General features: G+C 40.3%; 1 protein-coding gene across 8 annotated transcripts in view; it reads left to right on the plus strand.

Moving 5' to 3' along the window:
• Positions 1 to 478: 478 nt before the first annotated feature.
• The window catches only part of SPDEF (SAM pointed domain containing ETS transcription factor), a 118,746-nt gene continuing 104,700 nt past the window's right edge, over positions 479 to 14,524 (plus strand). For 4 of the 8 annotated variants that reach the window (XM_074236509.1, XM_074236501.1, XM_074236502.1 and 1 more), the window contains exon 1: positions 2,548 to 8,925. Coding sequence is in view for 4 of the 8 variants with exons in the window: in XM_074236501.1 (XP_074092602.1) it covers positions 8,688 to 8,925 (238 nt within the window). In the remaining 4 variants the exon portion in view is untranslated. The other 4 variants (XM_074236506.1, XM_074236507.1, XM_074236508.1 and 1 more) reach the window with 2 other exon arrangements.

The raw sequence follows: 14,524 nt of genomic DNA on the forward strand, positions 1-14,524 counted from the left end.
ATGATATAATGCCTTTAAGAAACTTGGCAAGCCTTTAAGAGCTGTAAGAAAGTACATTTTTGAAGTGCATTTCCTTTTATTGTAGTCTGGTGATGGAGAAAGTTGGAGAATATCAGGTATTGACTGACTTCCTATTCAAAGACTGGTTGACAGTCTCGTTTCTTTGAGATTGTCAGATGTTGGGTCTTTGGATAATAGATTAAAGTTCTAAATTGCTAGGAAATTAATTGTTCTTTTTGATTTGGTCTGGCTCAAATCTGGTTTCAAAATTTAAGCCTATTTCCACAACTATGGGAGGGGTGAAAAAAATGGTACTGTCAGTTACATATCCTATCCAATTCTCTGGTCATGGGTTTTTTTTTTTTTTTTTTTTTTTTTTGGTTTTTGCGAGGCAAGTGGGGTTAAGTGGCTTGCCCAAGGCCACACAACTATTTAATTATTAAGTGTCTGAGGCCGGATTTGAACTCAGGTACTCCTGACTCCAGGGCCGGTGCAGTGGATACACCTAGCCGCCCCTCTGGTTATATCTTAATCTTAAACTTAAAGTGCAGGGCAAAGGTTAATATGCTGAATTCACATTAGTTGTTACTGCTTATTAGCCTTCCACTTGAGAATGATATGTGCCCTCATTCAGCTTGTTCCCCACCTTTGAAAATCCTATTCCTCGGGGCTTCTAGGTTGCAGTGGATAGAGCACTAGCCCTGGAGTCAGGAGTACCTGAGTTCAAATCCGGCCTCATACTCTTTATAATTAGCTAGCTGTGTGGCCTTGGGCAAGCCACTTAACCCCCTTTGCCTTGCAAAGACCTAAAAAAAAAAAATTCTACTCCTCTACCCTTATTTTCCCTGCACTCTAAATTTCTTTAGGTGTAAAGTTTTGAAAGCACTCAAATGTCAAATCTTTCTTTAGATTTTTTTTTCAGGCATCTCTAATAAACAATTTATTTCCAGTAGCTTCCATATTGCTGATTCCAAAAGCAGGGCAAAGAAAAGAAATCTTTGGAGTCATTTATTCAGTAAGCATTTATAAGCACTTGATATATATATATATATATATATATATATATATACATACATATATATAGATATATATATATGCCAGACATTGATGATACAAAATCAAATTGTCTCTTACTCTCAAGGAGCTTACATTCTACCCAGGAAGACAATATGAATGCATATAACTAAATTAAAAAATAGATGGGGCGTGGGGAGTTTAAGGGTGGTGAAATTTGGAGGCAGACGACTTGGCTCTGTCCCTGCCTCCTTGGACTTTTTTCCAGCCTAGCCACAACACTGAAGGGGAGCTAAGTTGTCTGACTCACTTCCCATCTCCAATACACCGATTTATTTTTCCTTGCTTTGAGCAATCTCCAGACAACTGGCAAGTCCTCTAGTTCCCAGCTCCTATCTGCAGGCATTGAAGAATTCAGGCCAGCAGAGGGTGCTGAGGGGTCCTGTATCTGTCCAGTCTGGGACTTGACAGCCATTCAGTAGAGATGTGAGAGCAGTGGGGGGTCCTGCAGGTGTCTAATATGGGTGGCTCAGATGTGTTCCAAGAGCAGGAGTTGGAATGGAGAGGAGGAGGGTGAGCTAAAATTCGATAGGAGGGAGGGACAAAGGGAAGACGAACCAGAGGTCCAAAGGGGAAAGCAATGATCTGGGCAGGCTAAAGTGCACTTTAAAGGAGGAGGGGGTGTTGCTGAGTGAAGCTGGCAGAAGGGAGTGTCTGAAAGTGGCATTGGAGAGCAATATGCATGCCACATCTTCCGGCCCTGTATGTCAGGGGGTGTGGAAAAAAAAATCATGGAGAGGATGCCACGAGATGTGGTATCTTCAGGAGAAAGCTAAATTGTGGTTTTGATGTGACAGAAACTTTCCCAGAGGCTTATATTGAGACCATAGATTTAGAATTGTAAGGAGCTTTAGCTAATAGTGATATTTTAGATTTGCAAAATTCTTGCTATGTTCTCTTATTTGATCCACACAATACTTATGAGAGAGAGAGTTGTTAATGTCCCAGGGTTTTATTTTATAAATGAGGTATTTGACAAAAACCTAGAGGCCTGTAGATAGCCAGTAAGCCTCCCAGGCAGCATTTGAACTGAAGTCTTCTGACTCCCAAGTTCAATGCTATTGCTGTTTGTCTCTATGCCCAAAAGCTATTTAATGTAGCCCTTCTCCTCCCCCATTTTATAGATAAGTAAAGGGAAACCCTGAATGGAGTTAAGTGACAGATTTAGGATTTGAATTCAGGTTCTCTACCTGAAAGTTCCAGGGTTCTTTTCATCACAACAGAAGAAAGTTCTCAAAGAAGATGCAATGGAATGGGAGAACCAATTAAGTAACTGGGGAGAGCCAAGATTGTAGATGGAATGGAGCAGGTTGGAGAGGGTGTTTTGAGTGACTTGAATCCCTAGGTCAGACAGCATATCTGACAATGGCCAGCATGAAGATGCCCCTATTAGGATGTGCTAATCAAGGAATTTTAGAAGAGCTGTGGGACTCCTGCAGCAAGTGAGCAAGAGAGCCAGCTGGTCAGGTGACTGAGTGATTATGGAAAATGTAATGTCAGCAATCCTGGGGTAAAAGCTGATTGATTCGTGTTAGGTCCAAGTGGAGGGAAAGGGAGATTCTAGACCAGGACTGATCCACCTTACTTTTTATTGAAACGAGACAATATATTTTTATTTGCCATTTTAGTGAGAGCTCTGCAGTAGCTCTGCTTCATTTACTAAAGCATTTAGTAAACTCACAAGTGGCCTGCTGTATAAAACCACCCTGTGGATCGCATTTTGGACAGTCCTGTTCTAGATTACAGTATTTGGGCTGGAGTCAGATGATAGACAAAGCTGGGGTAGTAATCTGGATCTTGTGTTGTATAGTTAGGGGGACTATAGGTACAGGTGGCAAACTCATTCCCTTTCATTTGTACATTCCTACTTCTTCAATCTATATCACTTCACTCACTATGGAAAAAGGAATTCTAACATAAGTTAGCCAAGGAACCCTTTCTGGGCACTTGACAGATTAAATAGAGCTAAAATGCTTGTTTAGGGAAAGGGAGATAAAATCCTTCAACTTCTATCCTTGAGACAAGGGAAAGACTGGAGAAAATGGGGCTAAACTGAGGATCCAATCAGTTGCTAAGTCTTATTAGAAAGTACCTATATAACACATCTACATTCATTACCTTCTCTCCACCATTACTACCACCACTCTAATTTAGACCCGCATTCTCTCATGCCTAGAATCCTAATTGTTCTCTGTGTCTCAGGTATCTTCCTCCTTCAACTCATTTTCCACAACGCAGCTGCCAGTGACTTTTTAGGGTATAGGTCTGACCTATATGAATTATTCTCCTCATTAACTCCAATGGTTTCCTATTACCTTTAAGATGAAGTTTAAATTCTTGACTTGATTTCAACCTATCTTTCCAACTTCATTGTACATTCCCTTTCATGGTCAAACTAACCTTACAAGATGTTGTAGGTATCTTTGTACCACTTGTCCCGTGCTGCAATACTCTCCACTCCTAGATAGAGTTCCTAGTTTCCTTCAGAGATCAGCTCAATTATCACTTTATACAGAAAATCTTTCCTCATCTCCCGTCAGTTGCTAGTGGTCTAGGGGCTCCTATAGGGCCCTCTTTCTCTCTCCCCCCCCATTACCTTGTATATTTATATGCTTCTCTGTGTACATTTTTTTCTCCCTCCCATGGATTGGAAGTTCCTGGAGGGCAAGTACTACTTAATTTTTGTCCCTACCTTCCCCAATTCCTAATCAAATGATGGGAGAAGGAAATAGTTTTCCTAGGAAAGAAAGATCTCCCAGGAATGAGTCTTTGCAAGGGTACTGTGGTCAGTCCTTGTGTTTTAGTGGAAGCTGGCTTATGTGTGGGTGTTTTTAGCCATCTTTTGGGGGTTAGTGATTTTGGGCTTAGACTCAAGCTTTGATGCCTCAAACTTTTCCCCTTCATTCTCTCCAAATGTGTAGGGAGGAAGCGGGGCTATCTGGTCTGGCTGCACCGAGGGGTTCTGAGTGATGACTTGGGGAGCCTGTGGCTAGGAACTAGTTTGGCAAGCTGTGCTTGGCCCAAGCTGCTGTGGCTTACCACTTCCGAGCTGGTTTCTTCAAGGGGTGGCAGCTGAGAAGGCAGGAGTGGAGACCATGATGACACATTTTGTCCTCAGTACCTGAGAAGGATAAGCCACCCCACAGGGATAGAGGCCAGAATGACAGTCCAGGAATAAAAATGGACTTGAGCCTGGGGAGGGCTTCTAACCAGGAAGCTCTCCTTGGCTTATTACCTGTGCTCATTGTGTTTATAATAACAACAGTGACCTTCATTTTTATTGGGTTTTTCACATTTACAAAGTTCTTACCTAGGAAGGTGGAGGAGAAAATGAAAGCTTAATAGGTCTAAGTGACCTCTTAGCATAAATCACTTAACCACATTTGCTTCAGTTTCTTCATCTGTAGAGAAGGAAATAGCAAAGCATTCCAATATCTTTGCTAAGAAAACTCTAAATAATAGTCATGAAGTATCAGGCACACAGCAACAACAATAGGATCACATAGATTTAGATCTAGAAAGGACCTTAGAGCCATGAAGTCATCTATCCCCCCCTTTTTTTTTAGGTTTTTTTTTTTTTGCAAGGCAAACAGGGTTACTTGGCTTGCCCAAGGCCACACAACTAGGCAATTACTAAGTGTCTGAGATGGGATTTGAACCCAGGTACTCCTGACTCCAGGGCCGATGCTCTATCCATTAGGCCACCTAGCCACCCCTACCCCTTCAGTTTTGCAGATGAGAATACTGAGGCCCAAGTAGGCAAAGTGGCTAGCCCAGCATTACACTGGTACCAAATTAGTAGATCTGGAATTTGAACCTTCAAATAACCCATATAGGTTAAACAATCACTAAATATAAGAATCAATCTCCAAAGTCCCTTTTAGCTCTTAAGTCTATAATGTGGTTGGCTAGTGGTCATAACAGCTGCTAGTCAAAGGGTATCATAACATCATTATCAGTATCAAAATTGGATAGAAATCTCAGCCTCATTGTATTTACCGAAGACCTCACAGCCCTAATTTGCCCACAGTCATACAGCCATTCAGTGGTAGAGCCCATGATGTCCATGCCAGGGTTCTTGGCACCAGTGCTGTGGTTTATGTGGGGGGGGGATCAGTTTAAGCACAGAAAGGGAAAGAGAAACTGCTCATTTCATTTTTTACTTTTTGGGAGATGGAAAGGGAGTAAGGTCAATCTCAGTTGAGTCTGGGTTATGGGGTACAGGGACAGTTTTGGACTCCCAGAGATCATTTGCATGGAAGAAAAGGAAATTTGCATTTTTGAAGTAGCAACTGTGGGAACAAGGAAGAGGAGGAGAAAAGGAGTGAAGGGAAATGAGGTATTACTGAGAAAAAGAATGTTTTTGTTATTGTGACTTAACAGGATACTTATTATTTGGGGAGGCTGGGAACCAGCATCAACTAAAAGGCAGAGACATTGTTTAGTGGAGGGTGAAAGCAGAGGTTTTGAAGGAGGAGGGGTCCTATTTTTTTCTTCCCATCCTCATTATCAGAAGCTGATCAGACAGCTGAATGTTGGATTCAGAATTTTCCTTGCTTCAGTATTCAGAATTTAGGGAATATTTATATAATTCCAAGGATCCATATGCCCTCATCCATTCCTAGTAAACTGCAGAATACTAAGTTGGAAGGAACTTTAAAGACCATATAGTTTAACGCAGTTTTAAAGTAGAGAAATCTGAGATACAGATAGGGGAAAGCCACTTAACCTGGGATCACACTGTTGCCAGGATCTCATTCAAATCCAAGTCTTCCAAGTCCAGAGTTTTTGTGCAATGTTTAACTTAATAATAAAAGCCAATCCACTTTTCTGCCTGGCTTTGCTTATTACAGCCCTGTGAGGCAGGTAGGTAGATTATTTTTATCACCATTTTCCCGAAGAACAGACTGAGGCTCAGCTCAGCCATGATTGGATCTCAGGCTCCAGAAGAAAATGGATGCTTAAGGGGCAGCTAGGTGGCGCAGTGGATAAAGCACTGGCCCTGGAGTCAGGAGTGCCTGGGTTCAAATCCGGTCTCAGACACTTAACAATTACCTAGCTGTGTGGCCTTGGGCAAGCCACTTAACCCCATTTGCCTTGCAAAAAAAACCAAAGCAAAACCCTAAAAAACTAAAAAAAAGAAAATGGATGCTTAAAAAGCAATTTTACTTCACCCAAGAAGAGCTGCCTGCAAGCTTGAAGAGAGTGGAAAAAGAAGAGAAGGGGTGATAGGATTATGTCTTGAGTAGCAGAAAAAGAATAATTGGGTTCTGCTTGAGAACACGAAGGAACAGTGGAAAACTGTAGGCTTTGACAGGGATCTGACAGTGGGCAAAACTCACATCATTTGAGAAAAGATAAGAAGTTGGCTCTAAGTAAATAATACAGTCTCACTGGGGCATCCCCAGAAGCTAGATCACTAGTGTTGCTAATTGGAATTTTGGCTTTGAGAAATGGCCCCAAGAGCTACCAAGAAAATGGTGGTGCAATGAGGATCTCATTAAAGTGAATCTTAGACTGGCTTGCGGAGTTTGTTTTCTAGACACTATCTCCCAACAGCTGTGTATCCATCATGTCTGAGTTAAAGCTCCCTCCTCTGGAAGATGGTTAAAATGACTAGAGAAACTCTTCAGAGTCAGAGATTCTTTATATAGTTAATGGAATGAAGCAGAGCCCACCCAAATAGAAGGAAGAAAGATGAGTTCAGGAAATAGAACATTTGACCCAGAGGTGTGACCATAATAAGAGATTTCAACTGGGATGATATCTGTGAGTTTCTCTTTCTGCCCATTGAATGACAATTTTACTTGCTTTAGTGAGGATTTCAAGTTTTCCAAATGAGAAAGGAATCATGAAAGTAATTGCTATGCTGGACTTCAACCTGACCAATGAGCTGAAGGCAACCTCAGAAGAATGTGACCCCTCCTTTTGAAAATCCATGATAGAGAAAAGAGAAACCCAAGACAGCACCTGGATTCTGGAGGGAGTTTCACAGGTTTCAGAGAAGAGACAAGTAGCATCCCATTTCTGGATCTGTAGAAGTCGGCCCTAGAGGAAGGGAAGGTCTCAAGAATGACATTCTGAAGCCTTCATAAAGACAAACCATTTTGGTTTGGACGAAAAATGTGATGTGGTCAGCAGAAACGCACATGCACAAGGGACTCCTCTACCAATTTAGACTGTTTTTGCTTTTTAGAGATCTGTAGAAGGTGGAAACAAGAGCATTTCATACCAAAGAATGAACTGAACCTAACAAGGCTAAGAAGAGAGAAAAGAGTTTGGCACTTTTAAAACAAAAAGTTTGAAGTGCTTTGGATGCTGATAGTGAATAGAGAAGTAAAACATTGTTGTCATTTTTCAGTCATGACTGACTCTTCATGTTTCCATTTAGAGTTTTCTTGGCAAATGTCCTAGAGGAGTTTGCCATTTCTTTCTCCATCTCATAGATGAGGGACTGAGGCAAACAGGGTTAAGTGACTTGCCCAGTGACACACAGCTACTAAGTAACTGAGGCTGGATTTGAACTCATGTTGATGAGCCTTCCTGGTTCCAAACCCATTCTATCCACTGTGACACTTAGCTACCCCTTATTCTTATCTTGATTCTGCATTAATTGCCAAGGAAAATGATCTTTATACTGAAGCTAGAGAAAAAATGATTGATAATGGAGTTGAAACAGAATAAGTCAATGAGCCAACAAATATTTGATAAAACGCTCTTTTGGGACTGAAATAAAAGCAAAAGATAATCTCTGCTGTTAAGATGCTAGCAGTTTGAGGGTGCTGGATGTTGCAATGGATAGAGCCACTGATCCTGGAGTCAGGAAGACCAGAGCTCAAATTCAGATTCAGACATTTACTTGCTGTGTGATCCTGGGCAAGTCATCTAACCCCAATTGCCTCCCTTTCCCCTCCAAAAAAGATGCAGTTTAATGGGGGAGACATGCAAACAATTACATACAAACAAGATATGGACATAAATTCTGTAGATTCTTTAAAAAGATACAAGTTTAGGAAGTCTAGGAAAAGCTTCTTGCAAAAGGTGAGATTGCAACCAAGCGCTGAAGGAAGCCTGTAAAACTAGGAGTTGGAAATGAGGAGGGACAGCATTTCCAGGCACAAGGAACAAGCCAATGAAAAGGATGAGTCAGATGATAGAATATTCTGAAGACTGAAGAACTTTAAATATTGAAATGGAGGGTTTTATCATTATCCTGGACACTTTATAATTACCTAGCTGTGTGGCCTTGGGCAAGCCACTTAGCCCCATTGCCTTGAAAAATCTAAAAAAAAAAAAAGACTTTGATAAAATTTAAATTCAACCACCTCCCTTCCCCCCCACCAAGTTATTCCCTTTGCTCATACTGAGGATAATTTATTGGGTAACTCTAAAGTTGGACTATATATTCTTGGTCTTTATATTTAAAAGGGAGATTAGATCTAGGGCTAAAGAGAGGAAACCCAAAATTGGGAGGTCAGACAGAAGCCAGTTAGTTACACAGTAATTCAGTTCTCAGAAGGGAAGTTCCTTCAGAGACTTAGGAACCCTAGGAAACCTTTGGGGTGCAGAAATTGCTTTGGATAGAGGCAACATCAGAATGGTGGAGTTCCTAGATGAACCTCTTAGATTTAGCAGAAATTTTAAGACCAATGGGACATGGAAGAAAGGAAAAAAAACTTATATTAAGAACCTACTATTTTCCAGGAACTGTACTGAAGAAGGTTACAAAAATTGTATCATTTGATCCTCTCCACAACCTCCTCGAGATGAGGCCAAGGAGTAGCAGGGGACAGAGCCATGAAGTAGAGAAGCAAACCGCAAGCTTGATCATCACTGCTATTCCCTCCATAAGTATTTAAATTTATATGTATGCATACATTTAGAGAAGTTATTAAGCACCTACTAGATGATTGGAATTCAAATGCAAAAAAATAATCCCTTACATTCTAATAGCATAAATATAAAGTGAATAAACACAAAATAGGGTAGTTGGGGAGGGAGGACACCAGCAGTTGGGATGGGAGGGGCATCAGGAAAAATTTCTTGCAGAAGAAAATGCCTGAGCAGCATCTCAAAGATACTTTAATATATATTCTTTTTTTAAAAAATATATTATTTGCAGGGGCGGCTAGGTGGCGCAGTGCATAAAGCACTGGCCCTAGAGTAAGGAGTACCTGGGTTCAAATCCGGTCTCGGACACTTAATAATTATCTAGCTGTGTGGCCTTGGGAAAGCCACTTAACCCCATTTGCCTCGCAAAAAAACCTAAAAAAAAAAGAAAAAATATATTATTTGCTCCCAATTACTTTTAAAGAGAATCTTTTGAGGAGATGAGTTACGTGAATTCTGCAGGTCTCAAAGGCAGGTGAGACCTACCAGAAAGCAGATTTAATGGCTTCAGTAGGATCCGTTTGAAAGAGGGGGGGGTAAAGGTTGTAGTGGTGATAACTTTTGTCTTCCAGTGCTAGAATAAATCCAAACCATATCTTTAGAAACAGCCTAGGCTCATGGTGTTTGACTCCCCCCTAGCAATGCTAAGTTTTTCCTTGCTAGTATGGACCTCAAACTCAGTCTAGAGGTCTGTTTAACCCTGGGGAAGAAGAGTTCATTGTGGGGGGAAAAGGAGAATTATCTTAACAGTTTATGGGCTCAGGTGAAAGTTCTTTGCATTTTTTTGTTGAGTTAAAGCCTTTCCTATATTCAGTATTTTGTTTAGCTTGAGGGTTTCATAAGAGCTGAGGGTACTACTTTTGGTGTGAAGAACTAGACATGAGCCAAATTCTGATATGACCAGGGGAAATTCTGGGTGAAAGGAAAATGAGCCAAATTCTAATTTCTCAGGGAAAGCCCAGATGGGGACATGATCAAAAAAGAGAAGTTATATGAGAAGTCCCAAAGAAGTCCCAGTTTTTATAAACCCCAAACTTAGGTCTTGGGTGATAAGTTGCAGTATCATTAAAAAGGATGGCTTCTAAACCATCAAAAAGGGAACCAGTGATTACCAAGAACAGGTTCATCAAGAATAGTTCATGTTAAAAGTCATTTCCCTTTGTCTTGGGGCTACTGTGTTGATAGATCACAAGATAATATAGACATTATATGATAGGTTTTCCCCAAAGCATTTTGACAAAGCTTCTCATGCCATCTTGTGAACAGAGGAGAGAAATGAGAGAAAGATTGTAGTTGAGGGGATTTATAATTGCTTGAAGGACCAGATTCACAAATAAGTCATTTAATAGGTTAATATTGGTCATTTAGGGACAGCTAGGTGGTGTAGTGGACAGAGCACTGGCCCTGGAGTCAGGAATGCTTGAGTTCAAATGTGACCTCAGACACATAATTACCTAGCTGTGTGGCCTTGGGCAAGCCACTTAACCCTATTGCCTTGCAAAAAACAAACCTAAAACAAAACAAAAGAAAAATTTATATTGGTCATTTAATGGGTCAATGGAGAGAAGTTTCTAGTGGAATGCCCAATGTATCACTTCCTGCCTGTATTCCATCTAACATTTTTATTAATGATTTGGATGAAGGCAAAGAAGATCTGTTCACCAAATTTTAAGATAATCTAGAATTGAGAAGAATTAACAAGCATAACAGGACATAATTCAAAAAGATCTTTATAGATTAGAACATGACATTTATAATAAGAGAAAATATAATAGGAATAATTTGAACTTGAGTTCAAAAAATGAAGTGTACAAATTCTGAGTAAGGGATAAAAAGAATAGGGAAGGAAGAAGATAAGCATTTATTAAGTTCCAGGTCCTGTGCTTAGTACTTTTATAAATATTATCTCATTTAATCCTCATAACAACCCTGGGAGATAAGAACTATTATTTCCATTAAGTGACTTGCCCAAGATCACTGCTAAGTTTTATCTGAAGTGGTATTTGAACTTGGGTCTTTCTAACTCTAAATTCAACACTCTTACCCACTGGGCTGCCTCAGTGCCTCTGGAAAGTCAAAACTAGACAACAGGGAGGGAAAAGGCCTGAGGGGATTTTAGTAGTCTGTAAGTTCTATTGAGCAGCCACGGGTCTCAGTGGGTAGAGGGCCAGACCTGGAATCAGAAAGACTCATCTTCCTGACTTCACATCTGGCCTCAGACACTTAGCTGTGTGACTCTGAGCAAAAGTCATTTAATCTGTCTCTCTATTTCCTCATCTGCCAAATGAGCTGGAGAAGGAAATGACAACTCACTCCAGTATCTTTACCAAGAAAATCTCAACCACAACATTAGGTGATAATCAGCTTTGATGGACTAGTTCATTTCAGCCACATAATAATCAGAGACACTTCTAAAAGACTTGTGATGGAAAATACTGTCCATATCCAGAGAAGTAATTCTGGAGTTTAAATGCCTCTAGAGCAAAGCTTACTGTCTTCAGTTTTAAAGTTGTCTTAGGTATGAGATTTTTTCTTCCTCTGTTTTTTTCCCATTTCACTTAGGATTTTTCTTTCACAACATGATTAATATAGATCTATGTTAGCATGGTTGTACATTTATAACCTCTATCAGATTGCTTTCTGTCAGGGGGAAGTAGGAGGGAGGGAGAAAAATGTAAAACTCAAAACCTTGCTAAAAAATGATTGTTGAAAACTACCATTGACTGTAGTTGGAAAATTTTTTTTTAATTATTTCCTGCAAAAAAAAAAAATAATGGGGTCATGAAGAATTGGATGCAACTGACCAAATCACATCATGGATATATTCCCCTAATCCTCTGCTCTGTTTCTCTTGGATGTCAGTGATGTATCAGGGACCCTAGAACACTTGTAGGAGTGTGCAAAGCCCTGGAATGAGATGGGGCTGATGAGTGAGGGGTTCAGTAGTGATATATGAGCCTCTTTTCTATGAACTCTTAACAGATACTGTGTGAATTCCCCTGTTGGGGGATAATGACTTTCTCTTAAAACTGAGGTGACAATTGAGTCTGGAAGAGGGATTGACTCTCCATAAAAGAATTCTCCTTGTACCCAAAACCCAGAAGTTTAAGAGCAATCTTGCCTTGCCTCTTGAATTCTCACTCCTGTCATTCCTCATCTTTAGACATCACTTACATCCTTAAGCTTCAAACTGGGCATTTATCTTCCCTTGCTTTGCTTAGTCCTTGCTTCTCACCATTTACTTTCATCTACATTGATTAAACATCTACTGTATGCAAGAGTATAGTCCCTGCCATAGACTGCTTTCTGAAGAGCAGCTTAGATAACTACAGAGAGATAGGTTCATTACCACTTTGAATGCTGTATAGGCATTAACCAGTTAATTCCTTGGCAATTGCAATCTAAGAAATAAAAAGAAATACAAAATTATCTTTAGTCCTGGATGGCTTCTTTCACATTACAGAGCCGTGTCAAAGTGTAAAATAAAAGGGAGGGGAGTAGTTGAAGGGGGCAGGATAAAGGGTGCCAAGAATCAGTTTTAGGGTGGTATTAAGCATTAGCTTGGGGCAACTAGGTGAAATGGGAAGTGTACCAGGCTTGGAGTCAAGAAGACTGGAGTTCAAATATGGCCTCAGACACCTAATAGCTTTGTATTCCTGGACAAATCATTTAACCCAATCCTCATTTTCTTGCCTGTAAAACAGGAACACACTTGAGAAGAAAATGGTGTACTACTCCAGTTTCTTTGCCAAGAAAATCCTATGGATGATGTTATTCAGAGTCAATTGAACAATTATCTTAATTATTTATGCTATTTAGCTATTTATCTTATTAAATATAAGATCTTTGCCCAGTGTTCAATGTAATAGATGTACAACTTGTAGAATGTGACCTTATCAATTTTGACATTCTTGAAACCAGAATACAGGAATGTGAGGAAGGCCCATAGGGCCTTCTTCAAAAGGCATGTAAAGAAACAGGAAGGAGCATCATTTAATGGAACATTTGGACATCTTCCTTTGTGGTTCTTATAACTGGTGTTTGCAGAGACTGCTGTGAAAATAACTAGCTTATGGACCCAACATCTGGTGTAGGGGATGAAGAAATTCTATAAAGAACTCAACCTTTCAATTTAACCGTTAACTACAAGTTAAATAAAAATTTGTGATAGTCATAATGGAAGCCAAGGTAGATGAAAGCTTCAAAAAAAAGTTTGTCAACAGTATTGGTGCTGTAGAATTGTCTAAGAGGATGAAGAATGAAAAAAGTTGTGATTTTTGGTGGGGAAGGCCTCTGTGAAATACTGTCAGTAAACTGACTCTGCTCTGGACATTGGACCTTCTATTTTTTTTTTCCTTGAAATTTCCAGATCTTATGCTTGTTTTCCTGAATTTATTTACCAGAGCTGTCCTTAGGAACTATCTGCCTAAAGCATCCTAATGGATCAGAACTGGAAAACCAACCCAAGATGTCTGAGCAGAAACCTGCCCTTTCCTTGTATGCCTTGTTGAGCTGCCTTGGTATGATTAGGAGGAGAACCCAGGAATAATCATAGCCTGAATGGAGCACTTGGCAGATCCTGAGGGTGCTAAGACTGAGGACAGCTTCTCTGAAGGAACATCATCTTTCTTCTTACCCAAAGACCAGTCCACTCTTGCTTAGACCTCTTGTGATTAAGATTCATTACATCAAAAAAAAAAATCCATTGTATCTATCCTCTCCCAGTCATTGAGATCAGCTGATGATCTTCCTAAATTTCACCCATGATTTATTTTAGACTGACCCTCAAATTTGCTGTGACAAAGGCATATTAAATTATATATTAGTGGTCTGTCTCATTTTTTTGTGAAACCTCTAAATCCCTAAACTGCTCCATTGAACTAAATCAAGAGGTAGTGAGGAAATGGAGCCAGCTATTGTAAATCATTTTTTTTCCAGGAGTTTGACTGATGAGGGAGGAGAGAAAAGAGGTGATGTGATGACTTGACAGTAGCAGAATCAAGAGCAGGGGTCTTCCTTTCTTTTGTTTTTTGGGGTTTTTTTTTTTTAGGTTTTTGCAAGGCAAATGGGGTTAAGTGGCTTGCCCTAGGCCACACAGCTAAGTAATTATTATTAAGTGTCTGAGACCAGATTTGAACCCAGGCACTCCTGACTCCAGGGCTGGTGCTTTATCCATAGTGCCACCTAGCCTCCCCTCTTCCTTTCTTTCTTTACTTTCTTTCCTTCCTCTTTCCCTCTCTGCCTCCCTCTCTCCCTCCCTCCTTCCCTCTTGTCCTTTCCTTCTTCCCCTCTCCTTCCTTCCCCTCTCCTTCCTTCTTGCCTGCCTTCTTCCTGTTTTCCTTCTCTGTTTCCTTCCTTTCTATTAGTGAGTCCCAGGCATATTTGCTGACCTTGGGGAAGAAACCAGTAAAGACAAAGAGATTGAAAGTGTAAAAGAAAGAGGAAATAGGATCTTAAATCCCTAGGGACTCTGGCTTCACTCTTAGGTAATTAGTGATTCTGCTGCTATAACCTTGGTTTGGTCCCCTTCCTGTTCCCTCCACCTCCCTGCTTCTTCCAT

Source organism: Macrotis lagotis, chromosome 5 (assembly GCF_037893015.1).
Source record: "Macrotis lagotis isolate mMagLag1 chromosome 5, bilby.v1.9.chrom.fasta, whole genome shotgun sequence".
In the NCBI taxonomy this organism is placed as follows: Eukaryota; Metazoa; Chordata; class Mammalia; order Peramelemorphia; family Peramelidae; genus Macrotis; species Macrotis lagotis.